This window comes from Crassostrea angulata, chromosome 1 (genome assembly GCF_025612915.1).
Source record: "Crassostrea angulata isolate pt1a10 chromosome 1, ASM2561291v2, whole genome shotgun sequence".
NCBI classification, from domain to species: domain Eukaryota; kingdom Metazoa; phylum Mollusca; class Bivalvia; order Ostreida; family Ostreidae; genus Magallana; species Magallana angulata.
Window position 1 is genome coordinate 5,375,764 of NC_069111.1, and position 25,372 is coordinate 5,401,135.

Consider the following 25,372-nt stretch of genomic DNA (forward strand, 5'->3'; position numbering starts at 1 on the left):
TGGGCAAACGAAAAAACAAACCAAAATGCATCACGTGAATGTTTGGAAAAGGAAACCACTTGGTTTCGTCCCCCGAATGATTGGGGTTATTCAACCCGCATGCTATGCATCGATTGTAAAGAAAGCAGACTTTGGAAATATTAGCAAACAAAACGTACACATGTTTATTTGTAATTTGTCTGATCAGTTCAACCTTTAATTAAAGCGATGTCAAATTCGTAATACAGCTAAACCCGTCTCGTCGTCAGGGGTGAAATTTAAAATGAGGCGAAATAACGCGGTACCTTTTAATGTCTTTGTTTTGTTAGCAAATTTTGTACGCATTTTTCTTCATTGAAATTTGGCATTATTGTCGGTAAAACTGCTGCTATTTCTATTATTATACATATACTAAGCATAGCCGTCGTTTAAAAGCGTGCATAAAATTTGATATAAAATCGGACAAAAGCAGCTTTAAGCATTACACTTTGATTCCACTTTTATCCATGGTGTATGTGTTCAATGTACTGTATGTTTGTTGCGAGACAGAAAAGTAAACATTATAAAATTTGGAATCATAAGTACCATCGATACTTACACGTTTTCTACACCAGGGGCTTTCAAAGTCAATCAACTTTCTTTGGAAGTAGAAAGTTTTTTTTTAGTTTACACATAATTTACCCAAGTACATTGACATATGGGTCTAAATATTTTTCAGAGAATTCTAATATTAACTTGATGTCAAGTTATACATTGTTTCATTTTCTATAAAATTTTGTACACGCGTTTAAAAGTATGTATATGATAATAGATATTGCAGTAGATTCCGGGGTCAATTAAGCCATATATCAATGAAAATAAAAGTTATACAATTTTTTAACAAAGCAAACAACATAAAATGATATCGCGTTATTTCGTTTCCTATTGAAAATCGCCCCTAACGTTGAGGCGGGGTGATTGTATTGCGACTTTGCCATCGCCATACATAGAGTGTAAATATGTGTAGTGTTTTGGAAAATCAAAAATAAAACTGTGTACATTTCGTTCACTATTATTTCTAAAGTTTGTTTTCTTTACAATCGATGCATAACATCCTTGTTGAATAAACCCAAACATTCGGGGGACGAGTCCAAACGTTTTTTTTAAACATTTGTCATATTTCGAACTGATTGATATTAAATAAAGCATGCTATTGTTCTAAATACACAATTGTTACGTAGGTTACCTCACCTTGTTAAGATACAAACCAACATTTGGGGTTATGTCTAAATTAATATTTTTTAATTTTCAGAAATAAAAAAACATAATCCGACTTGCAATAAGATGGTTTTTGTTTGTTTTAGTTGTGAGGGCGATACGATCCTATCTTCAAGTTGCTGTCTCACCTAGTCTAAATCGAGTGTATCAGTGCTGATACATTACTAGGTAAATGATATAATGTTGAAACAAGGGCTCTCTCTCTCTCTCTCTCTCTCTCATCAATTATACCATCAAATATCTTAAAGAATACCGGATAATGTTAAATACAAATGTTTTAAATTTTTTAATAAAAAAAATAATTTTTTTTATATACATGTAGCACTTTAAATTGCACAAAATATTTTTGAAAAAGAACAAGAATTTGAGTCTGCTTGGCGTATCGGCGTATGAAGCAAGGTTTTGTGGAACAATATTGATGGGATATGTTTTAAAATTATCACTAATATGTATAAAAGTATTATATCAAAAGTTTTGTCAATGGAGCATGTTATGAACAATTCTATTGCACATTTGGAGTATGACAAAGAGAAAGTGCATCACCATTTTATTTCCTTTATATTTAAATGACCTTGAGGAATACACACATGCAAACAATGTTAGGGGTTTTTCACGTCTGTACATGTCTGAAAACATTTAGAAAGATCTTAATCTTTACTTTCATCTTTTTGTTTGATTGTATGCAGATGATACCATCTTATTGTCATAAAATCCAAAATATTTTCTTACTTAATTATAAATATCTAATATTAATTACTCAATATATTTTTTTCTAGAAATCGTATAATTGGCATATTAAGGTAATTGTAAAAAAAAAACACCTTAAATTGTAATAACTGGTTAATTTAAAACAAAATAGCTGTTTTACTTTTGAAGATTCTTAATTACAGGTATTCAACAGATAAAAATACCTAGGTGTTACATTTTGTGAATGGAATTCAATTAATCTAAAGATCAAAGACTGTCTGACAAAGCTGCAAAGCATTGTTATTTGAAAGTTTGATTCATTAATGTATCTAGATATTTTAAGAACCCAAGAGATAAAAATGTTTTCTGTCTCACATTTTGTGTTATGTCATCAACTTGGTGATTAAACAATAACAATCATCTGATGCAATATTTGAAAATCATAAATCATAGAATTTTCAGTCGGTATGAAGACCGAGATTGATTTTTTTTAGCAATTTGGGCACCCGAAGTTTGAGAAATAGAAAATATGCCATATAATATATGGAAAAGTGTTAATCACGGTAGCAAAATGATTCATGGTCCAGTCGAAGATTTGAAATGATATTCTAATGCAATTTCCAATTATTTAAACAAAAGGACACCCTGACATGTCCATGGTTTTATGACATAACCCAATTCTAGGAATTCGGATTTACCTGTATTTTCATGTTAGTTAACGAAGATAACAGTATCAATAACCGACTAATACCCCCGTATCTACTTGATCTTTGTTCAAACGTATGTTAACTTTATTCTTAACTTAGTTACATCAATTTGTCCTTAGATCACACCATGCTGAACATATCTAACAGTAAACACTTAAATGGACAAAATCACGAGTTGACATGAACATTTGCAATTCTTTTCCTCTTAATTTTTAATGTTTTATTAATGTAATATTATTATTATCATTAATGTAACATTATATAACGCCATTCCTTTACGACATAATAGAATGCAATATATAACACTAATAACTGTGGATTTGTCTTGTTAATGACAAACTAGCAAAGAGAAAAAAAAAATTCCAGCATGTAAACCAATGTAAACAGATACACAGCACGAGCTTTGTATACATAACAAAGAACTATAATTAAGATCTGTATCTTGCATAAATATTGAATATTGAAATATTGGCTGACCTAAGAAATACCTCAGTGAAGCTTTGTTTTGCTTAAGATTATAAATTTATAAAATCATAATCCTATCTTGTGACGAGAGAGAGAGAGAGAGAGAGAGAGAGAAAGAGAGAGAGAGAGAGAGAGAGAGAGAGATTAATAAAAAATTGATTTAATTTTCGATTTCGTTATAATTAAGGATGTTGTTTACTCAGGGTTTGAGTTTAATACTATAAATGTTTTAGCAATATCATCATTCAGTTTTTGGTTATATTGAATCAAAAAAGGGCAGTAATTTGAAAAGTGACAGAGGAAATTCGGACTAGAATATTAATAAAAATTGTGAATGAAAACTTAAAGCTTTGTATCTATTTGATGTCACTACCATTCATAAACTGTATTTCATTTCTGAATGAGTTAAGCAATTTGTATTATTTTCATGATTAAGAAAATTTCAATCATAGTGTACAATTTTTATGGATTTTTCTTCAATTTTCAAAAAATATTCAATGGCCATTAACTAAAAAAGTAGGTCATTGACCTACTTTTTTGAAAGTGAGGAATAACACTACCATGTAAAGTCTATAACACACAATAGTTGGTTTTTCATTATCAACAGTTGAATTTTTTTTCATTCTGAGTAAACGTCATCCTTAATTATATCATTTGAGTTCATGCATTTTGTATATAGAGATATACACAGAAAACAATGATTGTGATCGATGTTTCAGATTTTATAGAAATCATTGTAGGACTTTTAATTGAAAGTATATTATCAAGTTGATATAAGTCACCGATACAATAAGAAAATTTGATGGAGTTAGAAGCTGTGAGTGCCACTATCTTATGTTAATTGTGATATCATCAACTTTAGTGTAGTGTTTGTGGCATAAAGAAATGGCGTCGTCATAAACCTGATGACTGTCGTTGATTATTCTCTGAAAGAAATCAAATTATTGACATATTAAATATGATGTTCTTTTCAACTCTAAAAGGTAATAAGTTTGAAAACAAATCAATTGGAAGCCTGTTTACTGAAGAAAAAAAAGGTAAAGCGAATAGAGCAGCTCGATCGAGTCATCTTATAGATGTTTGTAACCTTTTTTGTTTATATCAGATCTTTACAAAACGAAACCAGGTCCTCGTTCGTTATCATCATTTTATCATTTTATCAATCGATGACATAAGGACTATCGGACAAAGTTTAATCCAGCTCATACTCTTAAAAACAGAAAATGGCTTACAATGTAGTAGAAAATTGTCCCCAAACTTTTAAGGATTGGGCAAGTCGAGCAACTTTGAAATGCAACAATGAAAACACTTACCACTGTGTTAAAGATGAATCCTCAAGCATCGTGGAAGTTTGTACTACTCCCCTATGGATTCAAAAAGGTATTCCGTTAGAAATAATTTTCCCAGTAAAGTTAACATATATGGAAATATATCTTTAAGTAAATATAGATACATTGAAATGTGATAGATACAGGTACACGGGAAAAAGTGGCTCGGATGAATCTTAAATGAAATTTGCATGAAGTTTATGGGAATTCTTCACGAAAAGTAACATTCATGAATTTCATGCGAAAACTTCATGCAATTTTGACATAATTTTCATGCAAATATCATACAATTAAAATTTCGCACGATACTTATCCGAAAATGTATATCTTGTGTTTCATTGTTGTTTCAGCCGAATATCATGCAAATATCATGCTATTTTCATACAAAATACTATGCAGCTTAATTTAATAATCTTGAAATCTTCTATATGATCTCTTTTTATCTACATTTGAAAATATAATCTGTTATTGAAAAGAGAACTGAAGTCTTAATCGATTTGCTTTATAGAGAAATAATGGATAACAATGACAACATTCTTCTTCTTCCTGTTCTCGGAAAAAATTGTTGCTTCAGCAATCTGCAAGAAAATTTACACAATGCAGTGTGCATAACATTTTCCTATTCCTGAATGGCATATCTATTTTGAATGTGCATTAAATTCATTGATATATGACATGCAGTTGATAACATGATCAATGCTCGTTAAAGCAGATGTAATCAGATACAGCAAATTTCTGTATGTCATACCCGAATACTACCATTCTCACTCTATCACTCTGATCCATGTCCTTTTTAAAGTGCTAAGCATTGCTGCAGCGCTTTTTTGTTGCCAGATTTCTAAACCTACTTCCACTTTCGTTTTCGCGTTTCCTATATATCTATTTTTATATACAACATTTTTCGATTAACACCGGGCCCTTTCCACGATAATTTGTGGTGCTTTTTATAAACATTATTTTAGGCTTTGTTTCCTGTATGCAAAATTTTCAGAAATATTTTTCTTTCAATTCGCATTGATATGTAATTTTATAATTATCCAAAACCAATGATTTGATTATTATTTATGAAAAAAATATAACTGTCAAGTTACTTGACATACTACAGTAAATATATTTGCAAATATGATTTTATTAATGATTTAATTCATGAGCTGTATGGACAAATTACGCAGTTATAAAAACACTTAGTAACAGTAAAAATTGAAAGTGATGTGTAAGATTCAACATTGCTATGAATCAAATATAACTTTTAGATATTTAATTAATATTGCTCGATAACGTCGAAAATATATTAAAAGTTTTCTATCTGAGTTCATTTTTTCTAAAAGAACCGTACCCTATTACATGGCTACGGGTTTTCTTTAATACGACCTCTGTTACGCTGGTGAAAACAGTTCTTCCATCCAATGGCAACTTCTCGGGCCTTTCCGGTGTAACGAAGAATTTTGACCCGGGTTGAAAATTGACACGGGAGTCATTTTTCCACGTTGAATATTGGGACCAAAGGTGTTGAATAAAGACCCTAATCCGTTGAAAATTGACCCGCATCGTGGAATTTTGATCATGAAACCGGTTCAAAATTCAACAGCAAAAAAGCACAAATTAACGAATCAATATTATAAATTGAGTTTATTTTATTAAAAATTATCAGGTTTTTTTTTAAATTTAATCTTTGTATTTACAACGGGGGGGGGGGGGGGCATTAAAATGAGACTTAAATAATTATTTTTTGAATTTACATAGTATCCCTTTATATATGTACATGTAATAACTATTTTATTCATAAATAACTTTTCGCGAATAATTGCTGTGTGTGATATCTATATATTTTTAAAGAAATATATTTTTTAATAATATTAGTATACATGGTTACACGTAAAAATATTCAATTCAGTAAAACTCTTTTTTTTTAATTTGCTGGAGAAGTATACAAATATAAATAATTTTAAAAAATTACAATACGTCATATTATTTAATTTTGGTTTTACGTTCACCCAGTAAATTGAAACTTTGATATTGTTCATTGTAAATTTTCTGAGTGGGTGTAAACAAAAAAAGATACAGTATGTCATATTGAGATTTTTGTGTTTGCACCCACTCTGTTAGTTAAAACTGTGACTATCTGAATTTTTTATTCACACCCATCCAGCCAATAACAGTTTACAAAATGATGATATGCTAACATGATTGTACTCTTTCATGAACAATGCTGTAGTAACTATATCTTGAAAGCCGATTTTTTGGTGTTTTGTTTGTTCCGTTAGAATAACTTTTGATGTAACTAAATATCATTTAATTGCTAATTTTTCTAGGCATTAACAATTCTGCTTCACGGAATCTGTAGCAAGTTAGCAACCTAATTTGTGTACAGGATGACAATAGAATGTTGCTTTAAAGTTTCTAAATTGCTTTGATCACAAAAATTATCATAAATTTACTAACAGTAATTGTTTGCGTCAATAAATTGGTAAATTGCATTTTTTGAATAGAAATAAGTAGTAGAAGATCATACAGCAGCGTTGGAGTATAATGAATGACCTTTTTATCACAACGTGTTAAATGTGTATATTTTGTGTATATAAGACATGAGGTACTTGAATATTAAATAATTATCTGAATATTTATCATATATGATTGTATGACATATTGTTGGTAGACATGTTCACTAACACCTATATTAACAAACATATCACCTTCATTTATAACTGCAGAGATACAAACATAAGAATGAGATTTTCATGATCCAGCCCATTTAAAAAGAATAGTAAATAAAAGGTAACTGTAAATTACTGTAAAATACTTAAATAGGTTTAAACAGTGTACCTTAAGAGAATCAAAAACGCTTTGGAGATCTGATATAAGTATAAACATGGAAAACAATTTTACAATTTTATCTATATGAAAAATCAGAACTACCATAAAGTATATAGTTCATATAAAATGGTACACCAATGTCAATAAGTTGTTTAAAAGGTTCGACTCTTTGTTGAGTTTATCTTGGATATCCAGGGGAAAAATCACATTTCCTTCAGATTCAGACCCACAGTATAAACATCGACTCACATCAGAAAAACAAATCCTTAAATAAGTAAGCTTTACTAGCTTTATTCCGTAATTGACGTAAAATAATATTTCCTATTGTCTTACCTGAAAGGTTTGTAAGCTCTAGGTATATTTTGTTTTTTAAGTTTTGACTTAAAAGAAAGATAAAGTTGATGAAAGTTTCTTTTCTGCATGAAGATTATTTCATAATTTACATGTAGACGGAGCAAAGCTATTGTAATAAGTATATAGTGGTAGATAGTAAAAAAGCTAATTCGATCTATGATTATATACATGTTCAGTAAGAAAATATGATTGAATTCAATCTATAATATCTTGTGGTGCTAAACCATTTATATTCTTGTAGAATATAATTAGTTTATGGTTATCCCTTCGAGATTGCAAGGTTTCCAAATTAAGCTCACTATATAAAATTATTTTAGAAGAATTAACTCTGATCCCTGTCACTGTCTTGGTTGCTTCAATTTGTACATGTTTAAGTAATTCGAATTTTTCCTTGATACAGCTGCTCCAAACAATATATCTATCAGTACTTTTCGCATGCCATATCATGTATATACCATTAATATAATTAGATCAACCATCCTCCGACTGTATATTTAGATGCAAACCTACTTTTTTTTAAATTGATAACATTTTTGCCGTAGAGGGTATATGTTTTTAATTTTGAGAAAATATATTACGTCAGTTGCCTGTGTTTCTAATTTACAGGTAAATAATAGAATTGAAAACTCAAAACAATAGAAATAAATTGCATTTCTAAGAAGAACCATGACTGTATATGCAGAAAATTGGATGGTGCTTCAATAAAGTTAATCAGACAAGTTTATGAAAAATTATTTTTAAGTCGTAAAAAATTAAAAACATGTGTAAATATGTATATGCTGTATATATACGTATAAAAAAATCAGTATACATTGTATATAAAAAAGGATAAAAATATGAAAACCAATCATTTATTATTTTGTCAGTGAAACATTCTGACTTCTTCAAATTAAGCATAGGTATCTGACATTATATCCTTTTGTCTTGATATAAATAAATATACCCTTTACACAAAAAAGCAGTAAAGAGGTTATATATTTTCAATTATTAGAAAAATATACAACGTCAGGTGCCTGTCAAATAGAGCTCTGTTGAATTGCCTTAAATGTGACGATAACGGGCAATATGTTTGTTAGATATATTTATCAGAGATTGTGACAAGCTGTTTAAACTTTAAATTCTGTCACATGAGGGAATGAAAACCATGTCATCTATGTCAAAAAGTATTCTAGCCCTACTCGCCAGATCCATTCCGAAGCAAACGGTCATCTTCTTAGCTTTTATACATAGTATTGTAATAATAAATGGATATCATATTTTCAATCTAAAAAAACTAAATGATTAATTGGACATATAAGCCTAAAAGAAATTAGCCACGTCCGCATATGTATCGGACAGTATGTACATTTTAAAACTGTAACTTTCAAATATGTGCATAATTGTACATTTAAACCGTGTAGAGTAAGTTCCAGTTCAGATCAAAACTCTGAGGTTTGGGTCAATTCTCAACAGGATCAATTTTCAACGGGTCGAGGTCATCAGAGTTTAGAAAAATCTTTCTCATACCGTTGAAAAATGACCCCGGGTATAAATTTCACGATTTTGGTCTCAATTTTCAACGTTGAAAAATGACCCCTCGGGTCAATATTCAACGTTGAAAAATGACCCCCGGGTCAATTTTCAACCCGGGTCAATATTCTTCGTTACACCGACAGACCTTATATGTATTGCAGGTGTCACTACAGTATTAAAGTTTACTATCATATCCCTACCATAAATGCGCATCTTTAGATACAAGTTATAAATTTAAACTAAACTTCTGCGAAAATCCTTTTGATATTTTTTAAAACAACACTTCTTCTCCAGTTTAGTATCAAAAACACAAGCAAGGCACGAGAGTTTTTTTTTTACGTCGAAGTTACACGTGTGCTTGAAAAGCACAAGACCACAAGCCAAGAACTTATCACCCCTCTTCCCATAAAAAAAACAACACACATCACAAAAAATGACATAGCTCGCATTATTACAAAACGTGAATAGTCAGAAATCTTACACATTTTTTTTTTCATTCATAAAAAGGTAGCCCCTGTCGGAGGCAGAAACTACGAAAGTCGAGAAGGATCATTCAAGATTCGAAATTCAAAATACGAGATTCGAAATACGAGATTCAAGATTCGAAATTCAAGATTCAATATCTAAATTAACCAATCAAATCAAGGATCTGAAAATATGTATCCTAGCGACATCAAACTGTTCTAAATAAAAATCATTTGTGCATGCTCTTATGTACAAATAAATGCTATGTTCACTTCTCCCTACCTAACTAAATAATTATTTGTATTTACTTTACACAGAATATCTGTGTAGACTAGTAATAATGTGTGCTTCGCGGATCTAAGTGATTTTGTTTGCCCTGGTGCATTTCCACCTGATGCGTTTGAACCCTGGGGTAATTCGCCACCAGTAATAGTTTAAAACCCGGGTTTATTCACCCCTTTTGTGTAAAAATGCGGTAATGGTAGAGAACTTCATAAGCGTAGCTAATTTTTTCTGTAGGGGGGTCCTAGGTCAATTATAAATAATTTTACTATGTAAATTTAATAAGCTCCAATTTTCCCGAGGACGGGGTCCAGATCCTCTGACCCCCTCCTTTCTAGATCCGCGCATGAAGATTAGTACATGTATCTAAATAATCTAAATAAATAAATATAAGCATAATGATTACTTGTGTATGCATACAGTCATACACTAGTACTATGATGATAAACAAATCATTGAGATATTATCACATCATACGGAATTATTAATTAATACATTTTTTTTCCTTTTCCTCAGTAAACAACTTATTATGAGTCTTACTTTTGGAATTGTTTTTAATATAGAAGGATACCTACTCTCTACAATTAAAGGTAGGGATGATAGGGTGCCAATTTGTTCACATTGCCGATTTCTTGTGCAGAGTACAGTAAAACTTTTAAAAAGTTTGATTGTGCATGAATATTTCAAAATTATTGTTGTACATGTATTTTGCTATAATTCATTCATTGATATATCAACAAGCATATGTATCACAGCCAAGTTAAGTTTCTCTGTAGTTTCCTACCCCCCCCCCCCCCCCCCCGCACCAAAATTGACAATAATTACATATAAATCATACAAATGTTTACTTTGTTTGAAAGTAAATCTCTAAAGATGTAAACAAGTTGCTGTCCTTTAAAAAGGACTACAATACGTTGACCATTTGCATGTGTTTCCAATGAAAACGTGAAAGCCTTAAGATTATCAGAGATTCCACCGACTCTAGCCCTCTGCTTTTAACCACTAAATTTGTACGTTGTATTACGTATACATTTATGTATAGCCCTGACTTTTTATCTCAGAATTCAAAGGGTTCATACTTCTAAAATAATTATGATCTATCTATGGATGAAGTTTGCATGTAAAGTATCATGCATTTGGTGAATTCTACTATTTGCGCACACATTACGATTCGCACTACTTTGTTAACTATGCAGTGACAGCTTTGTGTAAATGAAAAATTTCATATTTTGATGTATTTTTCTTGAGATTTATACTTTTATGCCGGGACATCATTATTCAATCATACTTAAATGCTTTAAAAAATTTAATCGAGAAGTACTCTAGACTCGCCTACTATAAAAGTAAAGTTAAGTTACATGATTGTGTATTCGGAAAACAACAAAACATTGCAAATTATGCTATTTGATGCATGTTGTAGTTTCGGCATAACATTAACTTATTTCATAATACTGATAGTTCATATCACATGCCAATCATTTCTTTAAAAGGAATACTTTGTTTCTGTACTGTTTACCGACAACATTACAATTACAGGGTCTTTGAACTTATGAACACATATGGCACGGAATCCCGATCCCGATTCAGATAAACGTGTGCTAGCCTGGTTCCCTGAGCTACCCATTACGAACAGGAACCAGGCTAGCTCATGCACAGAATGAATTTTCCCCATTGCATCCGGTTTAACCTCGCTTATATATTTTCTGCGTGGACCTCAGGGTCCACGCAATAAGCACTGCAAACAAAGATGTGTGTATTTAATATACTACTACATTACACTTAGCCAGATAAAATGTAATCAGGGTGAAGCTACAAGGGGCGAGTGGTGTAAATTTACCAATTTGTCACCATACACACAGAACACCAAATAAAGAAACTGTGAGTAGTGTGTGGAATGCATAAAAGATGGCGGCAAATTATCTCAAATAATCAGTGCAAAAACCAACAAATAGACTTTTATTTGTTACATGTACCTATCCTGCAAAAACATTGATAAAAAATGTTATCGTCACATAACATAGCCGATTAAGTTAATGTGTACATTTTGTCAACGTACATGTAATTCTAATATACAAGAAGGCGGACGTATCAGGCGGGGATCCAGAAAATTAAATTTCAAAAATGATCGGTTGAATTACATTAAATGCTTTGAAAATTGTTTTAAACTATCGCACGGGTCAAAATGCATGATAGAAGCTATGTACAGTGTAATTGGAAACTTTCATTTTATATCAATATGTAGTATTACCTATTATAACAAATGAGAGTATAGCACAACTGCCACAAGCAATACATGTCCTTTACAGGCACCACCTCCCTCCCCATAAAAATGAAACAATCGTCGTTTTATTTGCTAAAATGTGTGTGGTTCAAGATTTTTTTAAAGGACATACCCGATTAGAATTGCAAAAAATCGTACGTTTAAAACTAATTTTGTCAAATTTTTTAGATTCATTTGGTTATATTTTAGTCCATTTGGGTAAATAGATTCACCAGCGCAGCTCTTATTTATATAAAATCAGGCCATAAATTCAAAATATTTTCAAAAATTAATAGCTTTAAATCCAGTGGATAAAAAAGGAAAGCAAGTCGAACTCGATGAGTGCTAATACCTGTGTTGAATGAATGGTACAGAAGGATATGTGCAAAAAAGTCCCGTTTACTCTTTCCTATCCTATATTTATTGGAATATTAAATCCGATTATAAGAGTCAAATTAAAAATCAAGTACGGATATGTACCTGTTTATCGAAAGTAAAACTACTCATAATTTATCATCAGTGCATCGTTATGGAGCTACACAGAAAGTTTTATATCAATTTGCCGAGCCAAATAAAAAAAACCCTGGTAAACGAAGAGAAAACAAAGTGGTAGGACTATATAGCCCCCCCCCCCCCCCCCCCCCGCATTTGAAATGTATATACTGAAAACAGATTATTGAGTACAACATCCACACGCAATTTAAAGAAAATTTCATGTTTTTTTTTTATCATTTTCGCTAGCTAATGTAAGACATCACAAATACCTCAAACCCCCTCACGGAAAAGGAAATGCATGCTAGGTGATGAGAGAGAGAGAGAGAGAGAGAGAGAGAGAGAGAGAGAGAGAGAGAGAGAGAGAGAGAGAGAGAGAGAGAGAGTCTCGATGTAAATCACAGGTGCACTAACACCGTTAAAATTAAAGCTTGCTAGTTGGTCTGCCCTACCCTAACTACCTCCTCTCTTTTCTCCTTTTAGAGGCTTAATTATTGTCTATATATGCTTGTATCAAATCAAACCAATTTCAAATTCTAAATCAAAATTGAATTTGACACTACAAAACTCTCTCTCTCTCTCTCTCTCTCTCTCTCTCTCTCTCTCTCTCTCTCTCTCTCATATCGACAATGACATTGCCATACCCTATAATACACTATTCTTATCTGGAATGTTGTCGTTGAGGTTGTAAATCATTATATCTTCTATGGTTTAAACCTATATTTTGACATGTCGAATATTTCATTGAGTTTCGTTTCATAGCTAAAACCACACTCAGTTTTAATTATCTACATTAAACAGATCTTTCTTCGCGAGCCGATTTTTACACAGTTGGGGCGAATACACTTCGGGTTAAAATTGTTCGGGGGAAAATACATACAGGGCAAACAAAACCACTTAGATTCGCAAAGCCAACAGTGTTATCACTAATGTAATTGTTTATACTTTGTGGGGTTAATTCATCAATGTTTATTTAACCATTTTATAACCACTATATAAGAGCTATTAAGACATTTATTTTTAGGAAAGAGCATGTACGAATGATCTTTATTTAGAGCAGTTTGATGTTGCCAGGATACAGGTTTCAGATCCATGATTTGATTGGTTGATTTAGATATTAAATCTCGAATTTCGAATCTTGAATCTCGGATATCGAGTCTCGTATTTTGAATCTCGAATCTCGAATGATCCTTCTCGGCTTTCGTAAGAAACGGCCCAAATTCGAAGGAGAATTCGGTAATGGTTTTGCCTCAGCTAGGTTTTGACGTGAACCTAGTACGGTGAAATACTGTTTTGACATCTGCATAAGCGTCCATGACAACATCATTTTAATAAAACTTGTCAAAAACACGGTACTTTTTACGTCTGATGAGATGTGAGCTAGACTTCATCAAATTCAATGATATACCCTAAAATATACCTCAGAAGAGACCGTCTAGTTGATGCTTAAATGAAAAGAAGCGACTCCATTTTGATATTCTAACATCGGGTAATGTTAATACATTAGGGGTTTTTGCATGGTGTATTGTAAAATAAGGCTGGAAATATTGTTCAAATATCAAAGTTTATATTTTGAAGAATAAGTAGCATTCCCTGCAAAGCAGATCTGTAATGCGGTTAGTATTATATTACTTTTGTCATAACTTTTTGGCTTTTTATTTTGCAATAATATTGGTATCGTAATTTGCCACTTTTTTTAATGTTTATTAATTTTTTTCTTCATTTTTTTCTGCATAAGCGTCCATGACAACATCATTTTAATAAAACTTGTCAAAAACACGGTACTTTTTACGTCTGATGAGATGTGAGCTAGACTTCATCAAATTCAATGATATACCCTAAAATATACCTCAGAAGAGACCGTCTAGTTGATGCTTAAATGAAAAGAAGCGACTCCATTTTGATATTCTAACATCGGGTAATGTTAATACATTAGGGGTTTTTGCATGGTGTATTGTAAAATAAGGCTGGAAATATTGTTCAAATATCAAAGTTTATATTTTGAAGAATAAGTAGCATTCCCTGCAAAGCAGATCTGTAATGCGGTTAGTATTATATTACTTTTGTCATAACTTTTTGGCTTTTTATTTTGCAATAATATTGGTATCGTAATTTGCCACTTTTTTTAATGTTCATTAATTTTTTTCTTCATTTTTTTCTGCATAAGCGTCCATGACAACATCATTTTAATAAAACTTGTCAAAAACACGGTACTTTTTACGTCTGATGAGATGTGAGCTAGACTTCATCAAATTCAATGATATACCCTAAAATATACCTCAGAAGAGACCGTCTAGTTGATGCTTAAATGAAAAGAAGCGACTCCATTTTGATATTCTAACATCGGGTAATGTTAATACATTAGGGGTTTTTGCCTGGTGTATTGTAAAATAAGGCTGGAAATATTGTTCAAATATCAAAGTTTATATTTTGAAGAATAAGTAGCATTCCCTGCAAAGCAGATCTGTAATGCAGTTAGTATTATATTACTTTTGTCATAACTTTTTGGCTTTTTATTTTGCAATAATATTGGTATCGTAATTTGCCACTTTTTTTAATGTCCATTAATTTTTTTCTTCATTTTTTGGTTTGGAAGTTGTCAATTGTAAAAACAAAGAAATGATGAAAATTAGCAAGAAATTTATTATATTTATGTTTAAATTACTTGCTAATTTTCATTATAATATATTAATCATCATTTGATCGTTGTTATTGGCGACAATCTTATTTTACTTAATTTTCTTCACAAGAAGCATGCACTCTGCAGCTCTGCTAAACAGTTGCGAAATCTGTTTAAAACTAACAAGCAATGTCATTACAAAATTACTACAAATGATCTCGATTTAAATCAAGTATTTTTTCAACATGCTTGAAGGCAGATTGTTATACTGTAAATTGTAAATTTTTATTTTACAGTCAAATGGATAAATCATTCTATGCTTCGAAAAAGATACACTCACATTTATTGCGAAATGCATTTATAATGATTTTTTAAAAAGTCGTCAGCATTTTTTTTCCAGTAACACGATAGCATGCATTAATCATTAAAAAAATTATGCATTCTATAACTGAAACATATCCAGATTCTACATTATTTCTGAATTCTGAGTAAGTGCATTTTTCTCAATAACGAACAATATGATTCTTTACATGTATTTTTAAATCAGTTGATATGTTTTGAACACTATCTTCCCGATTTAGCGCTTTTCAGTACTTTCAGTACTTTGATTGTTATTTTATGCTTTAAGTTTGTGACTTTTTAACAAAAGTCAAATCGCTCATCTGAGCATCTATATCCATAACTTATAAAATCTTCTTTATGCTACTAAATACTAAACATTTGGACAACTTTGAAGACAACTATACATCTTTTTTAAAAGGATTTTCAATTTTCCTCGCTTATACACCAAGCCCCTTTTGTTGTTTAAATTTTTTAGAAAAACATTTCTAAATGTCAAATACAACTTCTATTGTGTCCCAAACCCAACTCTAGGGACCATTATCTGAACAAATTTGAATCTGCACTACCTCAAAATGCTTTCATACAAGTTTCAGCTTTTCTGACCAAAAGGTTCTTAAGATTTAAAAAAAAAAATGACAACACAGTTTCTATAATTCTAAACTCTCTAAAAGAAGGTGTGACTTTTCATTTTTAAATTAACAAACTGGAATTTCCTTTCACCCTATAATGATTTGTGTCAAGTTTGGTTAAAAATGGCTCAGTTGTTCAGGAGAAGAAGAAGAAAATGTTTAAAGTTTACAGAGGGACAGAGACTGTCCAGGGACAGAACTGAAAAGGCATACACTCTAAGCGGAATCAAGAAAATATGTAACCCTTCGGTAGCTACACCTGATTATTTCTATCTATGCGAATGTTTATTTGTGATAGACAAAATCACTCTGCTACTCATCATTAACTTTTATTTGCAGGCCACTGTCCAATTTACAACACCGGATTAAAGAAAATTGTTTCTACTGAGTGTACAGACCAAAATTGTCCCTCAGAGGTTTACAGATCCGACGCTGTTTATAAATGTAAACAAGTTTGGGTACAAAAGTACAACCAGTAACAGTTTTCCAGACAAAATTCATTTATTCTGTTGTATTCATGAGGTACTAAAGAGAATTTTAGTATTTTATGAAGTAGCTAATTAAAGAACTGAAAGTACACTTGCTTCTTTAATGAGTTTGCCTTTAATGTATACAAGTAATCTTTTAACAAGTAATTAATCTTGCCCAATTTTAAGTTGAGTACGAACAATTCGAAAGTTACTGCTATTATTTTTGCTTTCAAATGTGTTCAGTAGAACTCTTGTGATAATCATACAAATAAAATACTGTTCAATTCGCTTAATTAAAAAAGAAAAACCGACATAACTCTTAATTGATAGAATATTCAAAACTCCAAAAGTAGAAATTAATACTTATTGAGCAGAATGAAACGTACATCATTACCCTGGATGTAATAAATTACATATCCAAATGATGTATTTTTCATACAAGGAAGTTATTACAACTTTTTTTTCGGAAGTTTGGCGTCTACTTTTACATTTTTTAAAAAGTCTTAAAAATCTTAAAACCTCGATCGACACCGACTCAAAAATAATTCACACATTATTATAAACATTAAAATCTAACAGAAAGGACATAATTGAACATGGTTTAACCATTTCTTCTTTTTATATTTATCACTTAGATAATTGCTTCCAGCAGTTTTCCACGAGGTAAGTTGGATAAAAAGTGTATTCATAAACAAGAACTTATTTAGTGACTAGTTGATAATTTTTTATGGTGAAACGACTAATGTGAAATTTCACAATTAGGATTACGACTGAGAACACACGGGTTACCATACCTGCAGCCCCAACTGTTGCCACCATTGTTGGTCCCCTGATAGCAGTGTGTGTTGTCACCTTACTTGTTGTTGTTGTTGTAGTAATCATGATAAGGAGAAAAAGACAAAGTGGTAAGATTTATTTAATGAAAGTTTCAGCATTTTTACCATTTTCTCACAAGAAAAGAAAAAATAATTAAAGAATAAAAAAGATTATAAAAAAGAATAAACATATAAATTTAATTAATTAATTAACAATTATTTTTTAAAGGGATCAACAGAACAGAAAATGGAGCTGGTGAAGACGGTACATGTTAAAATTAATATACACAACTTTCCTACATAAACGCAGAAGGATTACGTTTTCATATAGAGTCAACCCCCCCCCCCCCAAAAAAAAAAAAAATCATAAAGTTTGGGTAAATTAATGAATAGTTGTAAAATATATAACCTGCAATTGCTAGTTACGTCAAATGTTTCTGTAACGATTACTACTTCTTCATATAATTTTGGAAGCATAAAAAAGGATTTTTCTTGTTATATTCCACCAAATTATATTAACTTATGCATCTTTGGCAACCTTACACAAAGGATTAAGTAAGGTACGTAAATTAAATTAAAGATATTATTGCTCAGCACGTTACATGGAAAAAGCATCAAAATCTTGGGACATGTAAATGCAAGAAGGTAACCTAAATAAGGGTATTCCGTTTTCGACCTAAGACCTTCCTGATATTCTATTTTTCTTTTCTTCATTAGTCTGGAAACTTTGAAAACGACAGAAGACCCTGTTGTTATTCTACGGCTTCTTTTTATTATTATTAAGGTCCTTTTTTCTTAGGCTCTTTTTTCTCTATCATTATTCTTTTTTAGAGAGTTATTTTTCAAAATTATTACCTGATTTGCACTAAATTTACAGAACTCATTGGTCAATGCGATTACTTGAGATTATTAAATTTTAAGATGACGTTACTGCCGGTTTGTTATTTTGAGGGTTTTATGATATTTTACTGGTTATTTTGCCCACTTAACTCTTCCGAAACTTCCCGTAATCGAAAGCTAAACTATCAGACGTTGAATATGATTGACTGTAAATAATCTTTAGTATAATCTAAGATAAAATTGAAGCAAAGCGTTAAAGCTCACCCGAGATCAATATATTGGCACTTATTTTTTTAACGACATTTTTGTTATAAAATTTAAAGCAAAAGTTGTTCAAATTTACAGGGGCTATAAATTGAAATCAAGAAAAAGGGGCTGTTTTCAATAGCAATAATTTACTATCAATTTTGGAAGCAAATATGTGATTGTCTATATCGTCAAATCTTAAGATAAGCATGGTACAGTTTTCCAAAGTACTTGGTTGTATTCTGCACAAAAGCAAATCGATATAGATACAATATCGTCGACATCGACGATATCGACAATAACTATGAACAGCTTTTGATGTGAGCATATGCCTATCTATATCGTTACAATATCGTCGATATCTACGATATCGACGTTAAAATGTGGTGAGTTGTAGTTGTGTTTATAAGCAAATCGATATCGACATGAAATATGGATAACTTTAGTCATAAACAAAGAAAAATCGATAATGATACGATATCGTCGATATCGACGTTAATTATGGACAGATTTAGTTCTGTATATATGCAAATCGATATCGATATGATATCGTCGATATCAACGACATCGACGTTAAATATGGACAGCTGTAATTGTGTACAAATGCGACTCGATGTCGATAGGATATCGAAAATATCGAAATAAATATGGACAACTTAAGTTATAAGATACGATATCGACGTTAAATATGGACGTTAAATATGGACAGCTGTAGGTATCGATATCGATACTACATCGTATCTTGGATATTACTCGAAAATTAGCACAAAAACTTTAAATTTTAACACGTTTGGTAAAATTTCTTTTAACATGTACATAATTTCTTAAGACTTGTAAGGCAAAAGTTGTTTCAATTTAAACGAGCTTTTATTTCACATTACTAAGAAGGATCCTGCCCCTTTTATTAGAAGCTTAAACGGTTAAAAAACATTTACATAATAAATCTTACTGAGCAATATTTTAAAATTTACTGAGCAATATTTTACTATTCATTATAGAGGCAAAAAATGTTTGTTGTACAGTTGTTTATCTATTAATTACCTTACTTTGATCATCTGTTATAAATTTAGGGGCTTTAAAGGGTCAGGAGTCTTTGAAAGATTTTGATCAATAATATCTAGAAAGGGAATATTGCTTAAAATAATGTTCTGAAACAAAAGTTGCAGATAATAATGTTCTGAATAATATGTCACCTCAAAACGATTGGATCATGGCCTCAGTAAGAAGTTAAAGGGTCGGCCCCTTAAACACTGTTTTCAGATATTTTAAAACGGTCAACAATTTCTATACACTTGTTGAATAAAATATGGTTACATATTTTATTCAACAAGTGTATAGAAAATTACAAGACCTTTTATTTGATATCAAGACAAATGGGCAGGGTCCTCAAAAAAGGGTCAAAAGGGCACTAAAGTCTTTTCACTATAATTCTTTATTGAGCATATAAATGACTCTACGCCCAAGCTTAATGATCATCAGAAGACTTTGGATTCTGGTTTTATAACAAAGTTACTGTCGGAAGTGACTGCATATAAATATCCCCCTCCAAAGTATTGAGACCATGAAAAAGTTGGAGAAGTAACTAAAAAATGGAAGATCTCGCAGATCTCGGCGCAATGCTTTAGAAGAAAACAAGAGGCATGTCAGTAAAATTTATATGATTAAAGACCATATCTGACAAGAGATATTTAACACTTTCCTTGGCACAACAGACATTAATATGAGTAAAGAAATTAAAAGGAAACTGAGCCTGGTATAATGTAAAGGAAAAATCAACAGAGTTGGATACTGTCAGAGAGATTTGAAAGCGAAATTAAGACTCATATTATGGAAAAAGAAAGTTCAAATTACTGAAAGTAAGCAAATATAAAGCTGCAACGATGGAACAAGTTCAAAGCAAAATTAATGTACAAGGCATGCAAAGGAATTTGTCTGGAGAAGCATTTAATGACTACGATGACTTACATGTAGCCAGCGCATTCAACGAACATTTCCCCCTTCACATCAGAATAAGCTCTATTTTGCAAAATTATTTAAGCGTAGAAAGAAGGCAACATAATCATTGATAAAACGCGGACAGAACATCAGAAAAATAACATCCTGAATGTACTTGTCGATTCAGATATGAGGATCCGTATAAAGCAATCAAGACTAACAGTCTTAAATGAGACAATAAGACATGAAGTCAAAATTCAGGCTTACGCAAACGCTTAGCTGAATCAGAGAATAAATGATATTATTGAACAATAGGAAATAGCGGAAAAAGTGAACTTTCCAAGCTGACAAAACTGACTGAAAATATAAATAACGAAAATGCTTTCACGAAAGAAGAAAAAATATTTTATGAAAAAAAGGAAGTCTCAAACCACAGCATGATCTCACTACCAAGTGGACTAAAAGAAAACAGTGACGTACAAAAGCCAAAATTGTGGAGAAATGGGACTTTTAAAATGAGACTGCACAACTCCTACACAGAACAGGGATACATATTTTAAAAAGCTCAAATTCATGAATGCAAGAAAGAAAAACCAAGAATCAATAAATCTTCAAACAATGCGTCTTTAGAAAGCAAACCAGTAAATCTAAAAAGAACGCTCGTGAAAGAATAAACAAGACTACAAACGGCCCTGGACTTTATGTGAAAGTCTTATTTCATGAAGTTCTGCTAGAGAGAGAGCAGTTTAAACAATTAGGAAGAAACGAACTGCATTTGCTATAGTAAGCCCAGTCCTATGATGGGAGATCTTTACAGACAGTGGAACAGAAGAAAACCTTGAAAACAGTGCTCCATAACATTTACATTTATTTGCTCTCGACACCTTGTGTCAGTAAAAGAAATGAATATGATAATCTAATCCAGGAGTCAATTTTGTAAGTTTGGTGTAAATAATGGTTTCTAAAAACCATTTATTTATACACATCTTTCCCCAGTAAGAAGATATGCCATTAAGAAAAACTATTTGTTGTAAATCATGAGCGCTGCGATACTGTTAAAATCTTTACTTTCCTATTGGTTATTTCTAAGCACCAAAGAGAGGACAGCAGTAATGCCGACGTGAGTAAGACACATTACACATTTACACACGCTTACTAAAACGGTTTTTAAAAATATCAACATCAAACTGTGAAGAGAGAGATGTAAAAAAAAAAGAAGTAAGGAGTTATCATTTGAAGACAGAGTTGATGGAAGAGGGAAGATTTAGGAAAAGTAGACTTCGACCAGCTCCAGTTTTTATTAAGGCCAGATTTTATTAAGCCATTCAATCTAGTCAACGATGAAAGTGAGAATGTAGTTGAAGCTTTACTGTCTCTTAAGCAAGGGGAAAATGAAAGAAATGCAACACAGGCAAGACGCTTCTTGTAAAAACAGGAAGTATTGCATTACAAAAAACAGCTTTTAGTCATAGTAACATATGTCAAACAGATTCAACGTTAGTAACTAATTTCTTATTACAGCGAATCACAGTTTACTAAAATGGCTTTTCAATTTAAGGAACCTGGAAATTCAGCCAGACGGATGGTTATAAGTGTTGTGTATGTATAATACGACTATTGAGCAGTGAGTAAATGTTGTAAATGTTTACAGTACTGGGTGTCAACATAGACAACAAACTCAACAAGCAACCACATTAAATTACAATGCCTTTTGTAGTCGTAACAACTCTGACATCCCTTTTTTCACTAAAGAAAACAATCAGTATTAAGACCCTAGTGAGACCCAAAGTCGAATGCCATATATAATTATGTTAACAAGGCCAATATTGATAAGAGCAGTACAACGAAGGTTTTGTCGATGCGTCAAACGAGATCACTGCAAGGAGAGCAGTGTTATAGATCTTTAAATTCCACCTAAATACCATGTATTCCTGGCATTTAACATGAAAAAATAAATTACATTTAATCATTAACAATTAACACGAAACTACACCAGATGGTATTCTTCGATGCTTTAAACCATTCTGCCACCTTCAATTACCGAACTTCCTCATCATAGCTGGAGTTATTTTAACTAACTTTTGGCATCTAAGGTCACAGCTTATTCAATCCAAGATTTCAAAATCCTAATATCCTTCCTCCTAATCATCATCAGATTAAGAGAATATATTGATTTTATCCAAATTTCAAACAAGGTAAACGAGGCATGATTTTAATCTTTCGAAGACGTACGCAATGCTCAGCATTGGCATCAAACTCATTACAAGAGAAAAAAGAAAAAGGAGAAGAAGAGGAAGAAACGATTAAGCGTTAACTGTTTAGCAATTCTTTAAAACTTTTAAAAGCTTCATAAGAACACTGAATCCATGTACTTAGATCAGACTTTTGAATTATTCATACTAATGTATTAAAATAATAGAATCGAATTTTTTGGGCTTTAATACTAAAAAATCAGAAGAGTACTGTCTTTTATTTTATATATTTTAAACATGATTGGTACTTGAAGATTACCAATTTCTTTTTTATTTTTCTCAATCAAGCCTCGCTAATTAATAATCAACGAAAATTCCTTTTAAAAAAATCCAGAAATCATCTGGATGTTTTGGATTTTACAATCTTGCGCATGCGTATTACCACATTCACGCTTAATCACGGGAGGCTCTTTAGTTTCCACAATATCACATTTGCATGGATAAACTAAGAAACGATATTACAAATAAGTGTAAATTTTCATTGAAAATTTGTCATATATTCTGTTCATCAAAGGAAATACGGGAGATAATTCTAACTCAGTACATTTAATATGAAAATTCCCGAGAGATCCGAATGTCAACGAAGCGAGTAAAAACGTTGGTAAAAAGTGTTGAATTCTTCTTTAACATGAATTAATATTGAGATGAAAGGTATTTACAGCCTCAAAATGGTTTGTTATGAATATTTTGACTGTTATTTTCTATGCAGCTTCATTAATATTCTCCAAAATTGGTTCGGAGCGATTCTGCAATTTTTTGCTACATAACGGGTATATTGGAGGCATTTTAACTGTTGTAAAGGCCTGTCCCGAGACACAGTTAGATTATTCTAACTATACAAGCAGAGTGTAGAGATATTAATAGCATTATTGTAGGCTTAAAGCTTGGTTATGTAAATGTCAACAATACGGTTTGTCGATGTATCTATTTCGTATATGTCCGATATCATATGCAATGTCAGACCGTGCACGCACGGGTCAAAGTCTAGTAAATTGTATGCAAGAAAAAATAAATGACTTTTCTCTTTAAGTCACGCGTTGATAGGTAATAACTTTACACACTTTGAAGCACATAATATTAATATGAAACATAAGGAAATGCCGATATTTTTATAAACAAACACGTTCGACTGTTTTATTTGTATAATTTGGGCTTTGAATGTGTAATACCATACACACTGTTTTGCTAATATTTTGGTTGAAAGTAAATAGCTGCAGACAAATAAATACCAAAACATTGTACATCAATCATTTTCAATTTACAAATTTGTAATAATAATTTTCTTTATTGTCGATAGGAATTCTAATGGAGACTAGCCTTGAAGATAGCTCACTCAACAGCCATCGAATCAGTGGTCCAGGTAAAAATTAAAAACATCTTTCCTTCAAATAAACATACTGAAACGAAATGAACGCACCCATAAAAAATGGAATGACCTGACATCCCTTGGAATGAACTGTTCTAAGCGTATATAAGTCGGCTCAGCCGGTAGCTGAGGCAGTCTGGCTGAGAAGCTCGAAGGCGACACATTGGAGAAGCGTGAGCAGAAGAAGGATATTAGGAAGGCAATAGTCAGGAAAGTAGAGGCTAGGGTGGGAATTATAAATAGTTTCACCCTCGATATTGGTGTCTGGGGAATTAAGTTGGGAATCAGGACGTAGTAAATCTGCATAAGATTGAGACACCTGGTTCCCAACATTACATGTAATAGGAACCCAGTACTGGAAACTCTACGGTGCAATATACCCAGTCTTAAGAATACCTGGTAAAGCCTCTGATAAATCATTTTAATAGAAGCAAATCATTAAAACTCAGGAAGAGTAGAGGGAAATCTTTTAATAATCATATCAATCAAAATACTCAGAGTATCTTAGGAAAATTATATATCCCTTAAAAAGAACCCTTTTATTTATTAGTGTTAGAAAAACACGTTACAATGCGTTTGACCTTAAATTAACGAACTTTACTTTATATGTACGTACAAATTAAATAAAACATTTAACCTAAAAAAATTAATTTTATCTTAAAATATTATAAATATCATCTTAACGATTGTACATTGTTTGTGTACACTTCATATAAATGTTTCGCTTTTTTGCATGAAAATCACGTAAGACAAGTGGTTGTTAATTAATCTTTTTAAAAAAAGCGGTATTTAAGGTTCTAGCACCGTCTGTTGTTTGAATTGAAAGGTTCATATCTGTAATATTATCATGAAAAATGTCAAAACATTGTTTTAGCGCGCGCACACACACACACACACACACACACACACACACACACACACACACACACACACACGCACGCACGCACGCACGCACGCGCGCGCGCCTGTGTATGTTTGTTTTTGTGTGTGTGTACGTGTTCATTATAGAGATACTGGACAATAACAAGTTTAGAGGGCCATTTTAGGCTACCGTTACAGTCTTATGTAGAAAAGCTCTGTAAAAATGGTACCAATTCTAAATCAAAGCAAAAATATATGGATATTTTCTTAAATAAATGTTATTTTATGTCCAAAAATTCTCTGTACAAGTCTAAAGTAGATTTGATGGTAACAGTCTTAAATAGATATATATTCTTTCTTTCGTTTAACATTCGTACATTTCAATTGTTAAGAA

The 25,372-nt window shown here is 31.6% G+C and overlaps 1 protein-coding gene across 1 annotated transcript in view; it reads left to right on the forward strand.

Moving 5' to 3' along the window:
- The first annotated feature begins 4,318 nt into the window (after positions 1-4,318).
- LOC128176592 (uncharacterized) overlaps positions 4,319-25,372 on the forward strand; it is a 46,064-nt gene continuing 25,010 nt past the window's right edge. The window contains exons 1-6 of the mRNA XM_052843029.1: positions 4,319-4,475; positions 16,533-16,637; positions 17,299-17,326; positions 17,426-17,568; positions 17,708-17,743; positions 24,049-24,111. Coding sequence (XP_052698989.1) covers positions 4,319-4,475; positions 16,533-16,637; positions 17,299-17,326; positions 17,426-17,568; positions 17,708-17,743; positions 24,049-24,111 — 532 coding nt within the window. The remainder of the gene's footprint in view (positions 4,476-16,532; positions 16,638-17,298; positions 17,327-17,425; positions 17,569-17,707; positions 17,744-24,048; positions 24,112-25,372) is intronic.